Genomic DNA, 12,976 nt, shown 5'->3' with positions numbered 1-12,976 from the left:
TCTATTCAATATTTATTATGTGCTAGAAGTGTTACGTTTATAACACAATTCTAATCTAGTAATAGTGGCGCAACTATCTACCATTTAATTTAAACCCGATTTTTTACTTTTATTCCTTTGTATAAAAGCAACAGGATTAATTAGCAACATAAATCTTTAAAAGATTTTTTTTGTTTTTTTGATCTTTTGTGCTGTTAAGTTATTCCTCAAAAAGAAAATATTTTTAGTTTCGGGCAACGTCTACCAGAATCCACAGCCGGTAAGAACTGACACAAGGTCTTTTCTTTCGAACATTCAAAAAGAATTTGTTTCCAACTTGACTTAAATTGAACGATTGAGAAATTATAATAACCTATGTAGTCAAAAAAAACTGATTAAGAAACCATCAAAACTAGAGTAAATTAGATTGAAATGGGTTTTAAAAACTTAATTCGAGATTATGTACGAGTCTGCATTTAATTTGAAACAGAAAATTATATTTGTTATTGAGACAAAGAAATTCTAAAAAACACTTCCATTTTCTGCGAAGTTATGAAAAGGAGCAACAACTTTGTCCTTTGCGAATTACTATTATTATTTTCGCGACTAGTGTCGCTATCGATTGTATTTCACAGCATAAAAATTTACGAATGACACTTGAAGTTTATTTGAAAAGCTTCTTCTTTGAAAACATTTTTATAAAAAAATACAACAACAACAACAAAAAAGCATAAAAACAATAGCAAAAATTGTTGAATGTCAAAATTCGAAATTTAAAATACAATAAAATCGACAAGTTTTACATAATTCATAAGTACAGTATTTTAGTGATGTAAGAACTTGTTTTTTGAAATGATGACAATACCTTTTTACGCACCAAGTCCCCCTAAATTGAAAGTCAGTGATAGATTACTCAGAATATATAAGGTTCTTTTTTCTAAAGATGTATATTATATAACATAAGTTGACAAACCTGCAACTTCGATAGCGGTTGCGGTTATATAACGGCTCTGCTCTGATGCCAAAAATAAGCAAATGTTCGCAACGTCTTTATAAAGAAAAAGGAAAAAAAAACTCAATGTATTAAGATTTTCAATGTATTAAGATAAGTATAGTGTTAAAAAAAATGAATTCTTACCCTCTGGTTGACCGAAATGTCCTAATGGAATCATTGTTTTAACCTAAAATATGAAGATCGAAGTTACATTGTGCATACATTACGGCACGTGCAACAAACGTGTACCTAATTAATGCATCCTAAGAAACATAAATAAAAATCTTTCTTTATTACTGCCAGAAATTTTATGTTTAGCTAAACTATGGTTTTGTTAAAGAAATTGTTTTAAAGGAAGTGACAAGCGTAATACCGAAGAAAGAATACCGAAGAAAGAATACCGAAGAATCTTTACCTTAACAATGACACATGAAATTTTTTAGTTTTTCAAGTTTAAAAATTCTGATAATTCAATTAGATCTTGTCAATAAAAACAATTCACATACATCTTAACACACGTTGAATACATTTAATATCTGCACAAATCTTAGAAGCCGCCGATCCGTTATTGTTTATCGGATTGTGCACCGAACTATCTTTGCTGATCGGTTCAAATTGGATTGATTTGACAAACGGATTGATTTGATCCGAAAATGATGTATCGGAAAATAATTCGTTAAAATTTTTTCGGATTATAATTTGGTCCGGTACTTTCGGATCGGATTGCAGTCCGAAAATTTTTTTTGCATTGGAATCCAAACCGATATTATTTTCGCGGATTTTTGCGGATTCAGAATAAGGAATGCTTTTGAAATAAGATTCATTTTTATTTCTAATTTTCTAGTATACAATGAAACGAAATTGTTTCCATGTTAAGAAATAAAAAACCATGTCAAAATTAGATTGAAAGCTTATTATTTTCCATATTCACTTTCTGGTCACACAATGTCTTGAATTTTATTTCGCCTCCAGGATTAATGTAGTCTGCACCAGACACTTTCTTCCTCAGTTGTACAGTGAAATCAAAATTGTCATCATCCTTATCATCCAACATTGAAGGGGAAGGAATGCTTTGGCTAGCCAAAATTTCTTTTTCTAACAGTTCTTTCATAGCTTTTTTTTTATTGCAATTTTGACTACAAATTTTTCCCCCTCATGCACAAAACACATGCCCTTGCTGTTAGGGTCCAAAAAATGAGCAATTGAGAGTTCAATATTCATTAGTTCCCCTTCGAATCTTTTGTTTAGATCTTCATTGAAGCAGCGAGCAAGCTCTGATGACACCTTGGGTTTTAGCTTCATCATCTCCCTTGCTAATCTTCCTCTGATGTTGAATAAGCAATTAAGAATGAAACAGATGCTAACATTCTTTTGGCTGCTGCATTTCTCGGAGATTTCTGAGAAGCCTTTCAGAAGCCAGATTGAATAGATTCCACTTCATCTTCTGTTGGTAAAAGATCTATCAGCTTATAACCTCCAGAAACAATGGGGTTCGGATTCTTTAAAAAATGCATTGGCGGAAGAAGATCCATCTTGTGGGGCATCTCTGCACTAACTTTGTTCTAGAGTTAAGGCTTTAGCAGCATTAACTAAAGTCATAATTTTTTAAGAGGACTTGTTGAGGAGTCCTACTAATTTTGTTATTTTGTGGCTAAGAATGTACCACTTCGGACATCTTTTATCATTGACAGTACCACTGACAACTAGATTTAGACGGTGGTTGGCACACCAAATTGCACTTCGTACACCAATTGATTTTCTAACACCTACTTAGACATTAGCTGCACCATCGACCGTTATCCAGGTTTTGACTCCAAAATCAAGTTCAAGTTTGTTGATAGATTCATTGAGCTTCTTGGAAACGCTGTTAGGGAAAGTAGGACATTTCCACCAAGAAGCAAATTAATTGGAACTTTGAATTTATATATTGGAGTGTAAGACTCATGAAAGACAAATTGTTGTGATTAGTGATCCACACATCGGATGTAGAGCCCACTCCATCAAAATTTGACTTATTTGTATTGAAAATGTTTTTTACTTGTTTCTGGATGAATTTAAAAATGAGAGGAACTTATTTTGCAGACATACTCTTTGCTGAAATGGTTTTGAATTGACCGTTAATTGCAGTTTTTATCATACGGGTGAATACGTCAGTTTCTACCATAGAAAATGGCCGACTGTCCTCAATTACCCATCTAGTAATGTCAACAACAGTTCTTATTTGATTGATATCAGTGACTTCCCATTCTGGTTTGGTAGCCTGTTTTCTACCTTGAAGCAAGCTCATTAAAGTGTCTGAAATTGTTAATTTTTCCTTGTCTCCCCAAATATTAGATAGCTTAGGCATCTGAAAAGAAAAAAATGAGACAAATCGAATTATTTTTCAGATTGAGTTTGCAAGATCGGATCGGACTAGTATTTCCGATTATTTATCGAATTTTAAATCCGCAAAAACGAATCAGATTAATACGGATTATTTTTCGGATTAAAAATCCGAAAACACAGATCGAATTACATTTTCGGTTTACGGACTTTTTATGGAAATATTTGCCTCAATATTTCCTAAATAAAACATTATAATATTGCCTTAATAAAACGTAATGCGTACAGTTTCCAAAAAAGAACTAATTATTCAAAAGCTATTTGAAATTTTTCCTTAATATTTGTCGTAATAAAAAATGATATTTTAGAGGCATGCATAACGTTTTCAATAAAGAAATAATTTTTTAAACAATATTTGCCTTAAATGTTGAAATGAAAGTAACAATTTTTAGTAACAGCCAGTTTTTATCTCTATATTTTTATTTCTATTTAAATAGAAGAAATATAACAATATAAATTTTATCCGACCACTAATTGTAGCATACTGCAAAGCGAATTAATTCGCAAAGGAATTCAATCCGAAAAAAAAGAAACAAAATAAAAAACGCAAAAATTCGGTTTGAAAAATTCTTAACTTTTAAATCAAAATAATGTAATACTGGCTTAGCATAATAGATGTAAGTGAAGAATAGCAAACTTGTTGATATGTTAAACGAATTGTTGTAGGTTAAGATTTCCAAATAGGACTGATTGAAAATAAAAAAAGAAACCCACTATTTCTATGACGTGTCATAATAAAAATGTAGTTTTTTTTGGACCGCACCATTTGACGCGAACAGAACGCGATGGATTTAATTCGCTAAGCGAATTAAAGTTAAATTTATTCGTAAATATTTTTCAGAATAATAATCCTAACATCAAAGAGAATCTGCAATACCAAAGATTTGCTAGTAGTTTGTAAATTATTTATGATTTATAAAATATTTAACGATCGGACTGTTATAATCCGTAAAATAAATCAGATTGACTTTTTGCGGATTTTGCGAACCAAATCGCCGGACCCAACAAATCTCCTTTAGACTATAATAATTTAAGGAGAGTGCTTGATGGTCCTAAAGTGCTCTTAAACAAATTCTAAAAATGAATGAAGAATATACCTTTTCTTTGATATTCTGAGGAATCTTCTGAGTCATATTTGTATCAATAAATCCTGGTAAAACTGCATTGCAGCGAATATTGTACCTAAAAATGTAACAGCAACCTAAAAACAATATCTTGAAAGTTTAACTTTAATCTGATAATTGCTATGAGATAATAACCTCGCTAATTCCAATGCAACTGATTTAGTAAATGATACCACACCAGCCTTAGATGCTGAGTAATTAGTTTGGCCAATATTTCCAGTCTAAAACAAATGAAAAGCAATAGAGTTAATTCTCCTTTGGACTTTCAAATTTCTTTATGATAGAAAAACTCTTGTTTAAAATTAGATGTGAAATCCTGAAAGTATTTAAACAAATTTCTACAAGAGTGCAGTTGATTGTTAGAAAATAATAACTGCAAATGATATAGAAAAACAAAGAATACTAGCTGAAACATCCATTCTTTTAGGAATGTTATTCCAAATTTTAAAAAATATAAAAAAAATTGCAAATCATTTTTTATATATTTTTCAAAATACCAAATAGTTAAACATAATAATAATATGCAATGTTGAAATTACATTGCTATTTTTATCATTGCAGAAGATATGAAGGAAAAGAACACACTATATGTTTAAAACTTTTGTTTCGCATTTTTTAACAAACTCAGTATATTAGCATTTCAAATTTTCAAAGTAAAAAAACACAGTGTGATCTGTAATATAGATGGTGATAAATTTACCTTACTCACAATGCTTGCAATGTTAATAATAGATGCATTTCTCACTTTACTTTTTACTAGCTCAGTTGCAATATACTTTGTGACTAGAAATGTACCCTAAACAAATTCAAAAATTGCAATTTTGGATTTTACAAACTCAACTGTCATTTTAAAAAGTTAAAATTTTAATATGCAGTTACAAACTTTTAAAAGAAATTTGAAAACATTTTGTATTGTCATAAGTCTTCAAGATTTGGTTTGTATTCAGTGGTGAGGAAGCAAACAATCTTAGAAAGAGAAAAAAGTTCACAATACATCAATCCAGTAAAGATACTGAAGGGTAAAGTATTAAGTCTAATATAGAATGTCCAACAAGTTTGTAACTACTAAAATATAAACCATTTTTTAACTTCTTATTAGCTATTTAAAAAGGCATGGCCAAAAAATTATTCATCAGTCTTTTCATTTGGTAAGGAAACAACAAAATTCAAATTATGCACTCATTTTAATAAGTTATGCATAAGAAAAACTGTTTGTGTTTTTATTAGAGGAACCCTTTTAACTTTTATTTGGATTTAAAATTGAATTGTAAATGGACATTTAAAAATACTTTATGCAAAAAAAACAAACATACCTTTAAGTTAATAGCCATAACATCATCAAATTCTTCTTCAGTCATTTTAACGAGCAATGCGTCTCGTGTAATACCAGCACAATTTACAACAATGCATGGAGGTCGAGAATATCTCTTTGAAAAAAAAACAAAAAACAGTACAATAAGAAGCAGTCTTTATTTATTCTTACTAATGTATATTTTCCAGGTGACTAATAAAATATTTATAAAAACAAACCTTACATATCTCAGTAACTAAATCTTCCACTTGTTTACTTTGAGACACATTGACTCTCATACTTGAGTGCTTTTTACCATCATTTTCTTTTAAGTTGCTGATCACTTCTGAAAGATCTCCTAAACCAGCACCAATTACAACAGCCCCCTCCTTAGAAAACAACTCACAAACACTTTTGCCTATACCGCTTGCAGCTCCTAAACAAATAAAATTAGATACCTCATTATTACATAAGAACAATTAAAATAAATGCAGAGTAACAAAAATGTTTTTTGTGTCTTTAAATTCATCAATTTTAAGGTATGTGTGGAATCAACTTTTGCCTCTTAAAAACATTTTTTCTCTCTAAACTCTTATTTATTTTTTTATTAATTTTCCTATATACCAAATTAAAGATACAATACAAAAAAATTAGTTCTGAAAGTATTGATATATCATCATTACTACTATTTGAACATAATCATTGTTTAATCAAATAGTCAAGTATGTAAAACACACACACACACACACACACACACACACACACACACACACACACACACACACACACACACACACACACAGTAGTGTGGAAAAGTAACTGGACCAGCGCATAACTTGAGATAACTTTTGAATGAAAAGTACAATTTCTTTCAAATTTTTACTGGAATTTCAAAAAATTGATTAAAATTTTAAAAACAAATGAGTTTTTACTAAATCTAAGCAGTCTAATCTTAAAAGTTCATTTTATTGAAGTATGAGAGTGCAAAAAGTATCTGGGCAGAACTAAGATAATAAAATTCCAACACTTTTGTTGGCTTTTATTTAATGCTTAAAAAGGGTAAATAAAACGTAAACTATTTTTAATTAAAAAGAAGATTGTTTTGAATAAATTTTAAAAATGACAAAGCAAATATATACAAGTTTAGCTGTCAGAAGAAGCAGTATTGCGTGCAATTGAACAAGCAATAGGAAAATCAACAGTAGCGGATATATGTAAAAGGAAAATCAACAGTAGCAGATATATATAAAAGATATAAGGAAAGAAATAACAATAGAATCTCTCTAAAGTCAGGAAGGCCTCGAATTACATCTGAAATACAAGATAAAATTTTAATTTGTGCTGTAAAAAATGATCCACGAAAAAGTGCTGTCTTGTTAAATGCTGAAATAAAAGAATTTTGTAATGCAAAATGTAGTGTTGACACAACCAAGCATTGTTTGAGGTCTGCTAATCTATTTGGAAGACATCCTTCAAAGAAACCTTTTATTTCTATAAAGAATCAAAAAGCACAGTTGAGATTTGCAAATGAACATTTGAATTGGTCAAGAGAACAATGATCGAAAGTACTTTTTAGTGATGAATCTAAGGTTATGTTATTTGGATCTAATGGTATTAGATATGGTTGTTGACCAAAAGGCCATGGAAACAATCCTAAATACCAGCTACCAACAGTAAAGCATGGAGGTGGTGGAAGCATTATGGTTTGGGGTTGCTTCAATAGAGATTGTGTCGGTCCTATCCATTTAATTGATGGCATAATGGACAAAAATATGTACAAAGATATCATTAAGGATGTTATGCTGTCACATGCTAAAGACAAAATGTCTTGGGGATAGATATTTCAGCAGGACAATGACCCAAAGACTTTTTCAAGACCAAAAAAATTAGATTAATGGAATGGCCTTCGTAAAGTCCTGATCTTAATCCTATTGAACATCTATGGAAACACCTTGATTGACAAATTTCAGGTTGAAAACCAACAAGTAAACAGATTTTTCCCATTCTTGTTTCAGATTTAAAATTCTGAAACAAGAATAGGAAAAATCCACAATAATGTGATTATGAAACTGGTGGACTCAATGTCTTGTCGCTGTCATGCAGTAATCAATACCAAGGGTTTCCCAACGAAGTATTAAAGAAAGCTACTTAAAATTACAACATTTTTAATTAAAAAAATGTTTAAAAAAAAATCTACTTCAATTTTTTTTTTCTGTCTAGATATTTTTGCACACACATATTTCAATAAATGAACTTTTAAGAATAGACTGCTTAGATTTAGCAAAAACTCATTTGTTTTTAGAATTGTAATCAATTTTTTGACACTCCAGTGAAAATTTGAAAGAAATTGGACTTTTCATTCAAAAGTTATCTCAAGTTATGCACTTGTCCTGTTACTTTTGCACACTACTGTATATATACTGGCATCCATCCATTCTGTTTCTCATACGAAGATTTTTATACGAAGATTTTCATACGAAAATTAAGTGCAAAAAATCAGTATAAGTAGTTAATATTTAGAGGTGGTCCTTGAGCTTCAAAGATTTATTCAATAGAATTTCTAATTGAGTAACGTTAATCACATGAACTGTAATAGTAATGCTTTAAACTTCGGATGTCAAAATGTCCTGTCACAACTAGTGTCATACACAAGTTAAACTTGCATTATTGTTTCATTAGAGCATACAAATTAACTAATTTCACTTATTGACCACTGGAACTGGTATGTGCTAAAAGGTTTCTTTTAGTACAGTCAAGAAACTGGCAGCAATGGTTCTGGAAAACCTGAAGGAGAATTCATCCAAGTATCATGCATCTATGAGCTTGGTTAATTGGAAACCAATCATCCAAGCATGATAACAGAAAAGATTGCAAATTTATAAATTTCTTTTTCTTTCAAGTCATCTTGAATTGTATAAGTAATTTTGGACATCAATTGTACCCAATGCTTGGCAACAGTGGTTTAAAATCTACTTCCATGAGTAGGGACATCTCCAAGAAGCGCAACTGAAAGCTAAGGAACTCTCTGTAGTCATCTCTTTGCTATTTAGCTTACAAATAAACTAAGTGCATCTGATAAAGCTGCGACAAAGCTGTCACAAATTATTTAACTGCCAGTGGTCTTCAAACCACTTGAAGATAAGGATTTCCAATCCTGTGAAAGTCCCAATTAAAATCTTATCAAATGCAGCCCCAATAACTAGCTTCATTACATGGTGGCAACATGTCAGATATAGAAGATCTTAATTCATTTTTAACTCAATCAATGAACATGTACTAGAACAATGACTAGTATTAGAAACTGTTGTATCAAAAGACAATGCTGCCACCTGATCTTCTACAGGGTGAAATAATTGAGACTTACTTTTTTAACATTTTTCAAAAGGAAAAGGCATCAGTAAAAGTAAAACAAACCAAAAAATTAAAGTTTCATTCAGAAACCCCTCACAGAATTTTTATACTGCTCATCTAACAAAGATTGCTTTAAGGACTCCAAATTTTTATGGGGTTTAGAACAGCAGTTCTTCTCTAAAATTGAACATATGACAATGGGAGTCATTTTTGAGATGTGATTGAACAGTCTAAGGTGAAGATGGGGGTCATTCTTGAGAGGTGATGAAGTCTGGAAAATTGGCCTTGCATACCCCTGAAATGCCTTGACATAATTATGTTTTGATATAATCTTAACTAATAATAAACTCTGAAAAACAAATAACTTTAACATGAGGTAAACAATACCCTATTAATAAAATTGAACTATAATTTGTTAATACAGAAATACTTTAAATAGTTCTATTTTAGAATTGAAAATTGTCCTCATTATTTCTTGTCACCCTGTGCATCCTGCACTTCCAAAAATTTAATGACTACAGAAGCTTGTACATCACCTATTGCTGATGTTATTGGAACACTCAATAACTCCTCAATTCCAAAACCTGGTATAACAACTGGGAGATGGTCTGCAGGTTTATAAGTTGTCAAAACCTCCACCAATTAAACATTCTTAAGGCCAATCAACCCATAAATGCCAGCCATACTTAATTAAAGATGCTTAGAAAAATAAACATTCAGTGATAAGGGAAGACTGTATTTGAAAATTTTCAAGATTTCTCATGTTAATATAAACAATCAAATGAGTCAATAATCTCAGCTGAATTTAATTTTGACTAGTAATTTAACTGCGCTTGTTATTTCATGATTTTGTAAAGTTGTGTAGTTGCATTTAAAAATTTTATTTCAATCAAGATAAAAAAAGAGGATATTAGGTTAACATAGGAATCATATGTTCATTTTTATTTATTTATTTTTTTCCCTTTTCATATTAGATGAGTTTATCATTCTATTATGGATCCTAAAACTTTCTATGATTCCAAAACTTTCCAAAAATTGGAAGAAGCTTTGGTTGAGCTTGAAAATGAGGAATATGAACAAGTCAACAATATTGAATTAAGTGTACTTTCCACCAGATTTTGATGAATTGACTGATAAAGAAGAACTTGATGATAATATTATAGATGATACAAATTAAATTTAACACAAAACTTTTGGAACAAAAGTAATTTCTGTCACTTCTCACTGTGAACTTGAAGAAGTAACAACTTCTAAAGATGTATCAGGAGGTTTATCTAAGGAATATGCTGAACCTGGAAAACCCAAGTGGTTAAAAACAGACTTTCCAAACTCTTCTACCTAATCAACATCTATGTCTTTTGATGAAGAAATAAAAAATGTTAAGAAAGCTTGTAATAACTTGTCACCATGAAAAATTTTTTGAGTTAAATTATCTGAGAAATGGTACTGCTTCCAGGCAACTAATAGTTCAAAGAAAGAAAAAAGCTGGATCCAGCATCAAGCTAGTTGAGAGTTTTCATTTTCCAGGAAAACTGGAAAAAATAAATAAACACTGTGTGTCACATGAAACCGAGATGGAATTGCAAAAAGCATAAGAAAAACAATGTGTATCGAAAAAGGATGTTTTGAAAAATATCACACATCTGCCTAACATCTCCATTCAAGGATGCCTTTGTATCTTTAAATTTAATTAAAGAAAATTTTTTTTTTAAAATATGTAATAAATGTAATCTGAGCTTCATGTTTTTGCATCGTTAGGCATTTTTTCCTTGTTAGTTTCCTTTTAGGCATTTACTGGTTAAAGATACAGTTGTTGAAAACTCTAATTGTAGATTGCATGATATTGTGGCTGGATGGCTTATACTAGCACGCTGAGTCGAGTTTAGATTGACATACAACATTCTTAAATCTTGTCTAAGGCTGGATGCCACTTCACTAAGGAAATTTTTGCTGTGAGTTCTTTATCTACATCTTCATCTGCTTCTTCTGTATCTCTTGAAACAGATGAAAAATCAATTTGAAGAAAAACATGGCTGAAATTCTCAACCTTTTTTTTTCTGAGAGAAAAATTTTGTCTTCTGGAATTTTAATGATTGTGAGTGCAACTAAATGGCCAGTGTCAAACAGAATATCAGGTTGTTCCAGGAATTCCTTCTCCTTTATCTTATATCCTGAAGCTGTTCTGGCTTTATACTTCCATTCAGTAAAGATTGTTTCCAGATTGTCAATGCAATGTTGGCTGCTCGAATGGGTATTCCAGCCTTTTCCCAGAAAGCAGACACTGCTTTGATTGCTTGTCAGCTAGCATCTCAAACTGCCATTTTCTCTACTTTGTGGACATGCAGAAAGTCATTAAAGGCCTCGCAAATTAATGGGAAATTTACACCCAGAATCTTATCCAACAACAAAATTAACTAATTGATTTAAATTCAGTGCACTTAGTACATATATTAGTACAAGTTGTACAACTATCGGCTAAATGTTATCTAATAGTTACTTAAGTACAATTGTTTTGAATTAGAATAAATTATTTTGATTTTTACCTATTGGTATTGTGCAATTCAGAATCTGTCCAACACCAATGCAGAACTAAGTTGCTTCAATAGCTGATTAGATAAAACTGATAACTAAATGATTGAAACTTGGTGTACTTTTGTTACCAATGCACTGTCAATTAGATTGATTTGATCAGTATTTCATAGAATATATATTATGGTACAATGTTTAGGTATAATAAATAAGATAAATACTGATTATTAAATTAAAGGATATCATTAAATTAAAAACAAATAAGTAGATTGTTAGCGGAATATGATTAATATGACTGTAATATGTAAACTTTTATTTGCTATTTTTATGTTATTTTTTATTTTATCTTTTTAAATTACTTTAAAAACGTAAAAAAACAAAAAAAACACCAAAAAAAGTTACATAAAAATAACAAATCAAAAGATAACATAAAAATGGACGTTAATTACCTACCAGTGACCAGAGCAAGTCTACCCGACAAACTTCCCGCCATTTATATTATTTTATAATACCTTTAAACAAGCCAAAACAATATGTAAGAAAACATGGGCGGGGGTATAAAACAAAAAAGAAACTATCTTTATCAGTTTGTTAAAGTCTTAAGAAATTTTTTTTAACACCTAATAACATTTTTTATAAGTGAATCAATGTATTCTATTAAAAACAATTTTTCAATAATTTTTTCTACTATCAAAATATAAACTTTTTTAATAATATGTTGGGTTTACTTGTGAGTAAGATAATCTTGACCCCGCGAAGTACCTATGCACAGGAAATTTTAAGTTCGTGGCACATCGTGTAAATTATAACGTATATGATTTTTTTATATAGTTACTCCTGCTGTTTATCATAAATTTTAATATGCTATGCTTTTTCTCAGTGGTTAGACCGTGTTTGATGTATATACTTAATTGAGAGTTAATCAGACTTTGCATTTTAAGAATATGGCGCAGACTGAAATCCAGCTAAACAATACAACATTTAGAGTGGTGGAAATTAAAAATGGCTGCCCATTCCGGGGAGTCCCTAAAGAATTTTAAACACCTTAATAATCGATCTCTTTTAATGTTTCTTTTTTTAAAGATTAGGACAATTGGAAATTATATTAAGACGACGTCAATTTTCTGCAATAAACTAATAAATTTGATATCTTTGAAAAAATAATGCATAGTCATAAGCTCATATTACAATACCTATCTAATTGCAAATTTCTATTAGCTCTCTTTGTTTTATCACATTCCATAACACTATAAAATTTATGCAAAGAGTGACCATGCAGCTAGCCTTTTTATGATTTTCCTAATAATCTCAATTTTATGCAAAACA

At 30.3% G+C, this 12,976-nt stretch overlaps 1 protein-coding gene and 1 pseudogene across 4 annotated transcripts; one reads left to right on the top strand and one right to left on the bottom strand.

Annotated features, from left to right (window-relative positions):
* LOC149887157 (uncharacterized) overlaps nucleotides 1–12,976 on the top strand; it is a 563,485-nt pseudogene that overhangs the window by 250,248 nt on the left and 300,261 nt on the right.
* LOC145190006 (estradiol 17-beta-dehydrogenase 8-like) lies at nucleotides 643–12,171 on the bottom strand. 4 transcript variants are annotated; one of them, XR_016453407.1, is made up of 11 exons: nucleotides 12,104–12,171; nucleotides 11,665–11,748; nucleotides 6,010–6,206; nucleotides 5,793–5,906; nucleotides 5,180–5,275; nucleotides 4,615–4,700; nucleotides 4,453–4,537; nucleotides 1,480–3,320; nucleotides 1,118–1,160; nucleotides 953–1,027; nucleotides 643–865 (listed from the first exon to the last, which is right to left on the bottom strand). XR_016453407.1 is itself a non-coding variant. In XM_090090647.1 (9 exons), the coding sequence occupies exons 1-9, from the start codon at nucleotides 12,141–12,143 to the stop codon at nucleotides 849–851; spliced, it is 753 nt and encodes a 250-aa protein (XP_089946773.1). In that variant the 5' UTR covers nucleotides 12,144–12,171; the 3' UTR covers nucleotides 643–848. The 4 variants fall into 4 exon arrangements, 1 of the variants encoding a protein (XP_089946773.1); XR_016453406.1 differs by lacking the exon at nucleotides 11,665–11,748; XR_016453408.1 differs by lacking the exons at nucleotides 11,665–11,748; nucleotides 12,104–12,171 and having other exon boundaries at nucleotides 6,015–6,164.

This window comes from Hydra viridissima, unplaced genomic scaffold (assembly GCF_058129835.1).
Source record: "Hydra viridissima isolate aposymbiotic clone 2 unplaced genomic scaffold, HvirCarnegie_v1 scaffold_6, whole genome shotgun sequence".
NCBI classification, from domain to species: domain Eukaryota; kingdom Metazoa; phylum Cnidaria; class Hydrozoa; order Anthoathecata; family Hydridae; genus Hydra; species Hydra viridissima.
The sequence above is the reverse complement of the archived record's forward strand: the minus strand, read 5'-3'. Positions and strand labels throughout refer to the sequence as shown.